The 2571-nt window shown below is 38.6% G+C and overlaps 1 protein-coding gene across 1 annotated transcript; it reads right to left on the bottom strand.

Moving 5' to 3' along the window:
* Positions 1–339: 339 nt before the first annotated feature.
* Positions 340–2287, bottom strand: LOC113361908 (UPF0481 protein At3g47200-like). The gene has a single exon (XM_026604990.1). The coding sequence runs from the start codon at positions 2062–2064 to the stop codon at positions 478–480; it is 1587 nt and encodes a 528-aa protein (XP_026460775.1). The 5' UTR covers positions 2065–2287; the 3' UTR covers positions 340–477.
* Positions 2288–2571: the final 284 nt, after the last annotated feature.

Here is a 2571-nt window from a genome sequence, read left to right as displayed (position 1 = left end):
CCTAGCAAGAAATCCATCAGTCAGTGTGATTGAACGAAGCGTACTTTGCCGGTGTATGAGCAGTTACAGCAGCTTCTTTTTTGACATGCTAGAAAGAATACTCCCGCAAATGCCTAGGGCATGATATGCACAAAATCTCTAATGCGCACGAGTATGGTTCAAACCCTTACGAAGAAAATACAATATGGTTCCTAATCATGGAAAAAAACACACTGGTTTTTTATTTAAAAAAAATGAAGAACGACTTGCATTACATGGATTATAAGCACAAGGAGCCAAAGAACATACGTATATTGGCTTAATTGGAAAAAAAAAACTTTTAATTATTAGGAAAGGAGATCGAGATATCCTAGCCGATTCCCTTGGCTCGGAAACAGATTTCGTAAAGAATAATAACCTTGTTTATTTGGCACACATATAGAGACAATTAATTAGAAAAGAAACGATCAAGATCGACTAGCCTGGTTGAGGTGATTGTCAGGAAGGTGATGAGGATACATAATATGCCAAGACTGCATAGAGAGTCTGAGTGATAGCAAGGATCAGTAAAACAATAGCAGCAAGAAATGAGAACAGTGCCCATGGAGTATTGAAGTAATCACGCATCAGAACTTCTCGCCATTTATACCAGGTCCCTTGGATATATCTGTTGCATCTGCTACAAAGACCATCGTAGCAGAAATGTGTAATGCTAACTCCTTTGCACATACTGTTAATTATGAGCGACATCTCTACGTCATCTCCTAAGTAACTGCGAATAATCTTTTTATCACGAAGCAATTTCACATCTCTCTCGGAGTTCATCAATATATCCAAAAGTAAGACATACGATGTGATCTGGCGCGTGGACATCCTATCACATTGCTCCATTGCTATCATATTCCTTAGAACAACATCAGTACTTTCATCGAAATCGAATGGTGGGATATTAAAAGTTCCTTTGTGGAATTTAATATCCAGTAAGCCATCAGATTTATCTTTTCTCACGAACTTCACTCCAGCTTCTGAAAGAGATGTGACACACCGAGTGAATTCCCAGCCTGGATCACCCCCTGCATTCTCCTCATGTGCCGACGAAGGCAGTAAATTACTGCGCAACAGATCCAGCATATGTCTATGTCGGCTTCTATAGTTTATTTGTCTGTGTTGGCTTCCGGATGAGTTTATTTGTCTGTGTTGGCTTCCTGCTTGCGTTGTAGGCATACGTACCACCACGGTTTCTTCTGGATTGGGTAGAAACTCATTTAATTGGATTTCTGGCCCTTGAGTTATAGGCAACATAGATTCTCGTGAACAGAAAGGTGATTGAATAAAACGTTCGATGGCTAGCAGATAACCCAATATGTATCTAGCTGATCGTACTGGTAGTGATTCTTGAGTTGGAGCAGGTAATTCGCTTTCTATTGAATATGGTAACATGGTTTTAAAGAAGCGAAGGACAAGCTGGTCAAGAGATTGATCATTTTGTTGACTATACGTACGGGTTAAACGGTAAAGCTTCTCGAGAATGATAAAAGGAATCTGATTTTCTATTAGAACCAAATCATGCTGTAAACTAGAAAGCATCCAACCTGTAAAAAATATCGGATCATTTGCATCTCTTGCCCCTTCGTTAGCATATCTGTGAAGTAGCTCAAGTATAAAAGAGCCATCAAGTATCATCATTTTAACAAATGTATCACTATCATATCCATCACCCGCCTTAATGAGATCACGACCAAGGACTAAGTCATGGTAACATTCACGAGCTTGGCTTTCTATCCTTTTAATGGCAATAATCAGATTTGACAGAGTTAATCTAGATGTCAATGTTGGTAATGTACGACGCAGAAAAGCTTTGAAATACCTTTCTTTGCTCGATTCCATGGAGTGAAGACCTTCAGTGTTTCGATGATAAGGACCAATTGAGATGATCTGCGGTTTGTATGCTTCATGTTTAACTTTACAAAGTTTTTCCGGGACTTTGTATATGCAAGAATTTGGTGATGGTAAAGGCAAAAAGCCACATGCTTCTAACTCATCTTCTAATGATCTAGCTGCTCCCTCTTCGATATTTTCATCCATTCCTTTTTGTTTTTCTTCTCTTTCTTTTTGGGTTTTCTTTTTTCTATGTGATGGTAGCCTCTTTTGATGAGAATATGTGTTTAAATACAACTTGGAGGGAGAAAATTTGAGAAAACAATAAGCTGATTTAAAAGTAACTATTTGTCTTTGTGCTAGTCGCTATTGTCCCATAGGGGATCCTGAAATCACCACAGATCTGTTATTTGTGGCATAAAGTTGAGTTTTCTTCCTCCATCACTCACCCTGTTCTTTGTAGTAATATTGTGACGCCATAATTAAGTGTCACAACCCATAGACCTACTCGTATGTATTTTCTGATTGCGAGGGCTTGTCGACTGACGTTAGAGAGAAATATGTCTCAATTATTATTGGGGTTTCACACTTGGGCGATATATACTAAAATTTTGTTTCTTCTTGGTTGACTTGCCCATTTACGTGACACTTTCACCAATCATGCATGAAAGAGAAAAAGCCAGACAGATTGTTCTGTCGTCCTATAACATACAC

Source organism: Papaver somniferum, chromosome 3 (assembly GCF_003573695.1).
Source record: "Papaver somniferum cultivar HN1 chromosome 3, ASM357369v1, whole genome shotgun sequence".
NCBI classification, from domain to species: Eukaryota; Viridiplantae; Streptophyta; class Magnoliopsida; order Ranunculales; family Papaveraceae; genus Papaver; species Papaver somniferum.
Note: the sequence above shows the minus strand (reverse complement) of the source record. Positions and strands in the feature narration are given on the sequence as shown.

Coding starts and splice junctions, on each gene's coding strand:
- LOC113361908 (XM_026604990.1), bottom strand. CDS start 2,064: ATGGATGAAAATATCGAAGAGGGAGCAGCTAGATCATTAGAAGATGAG.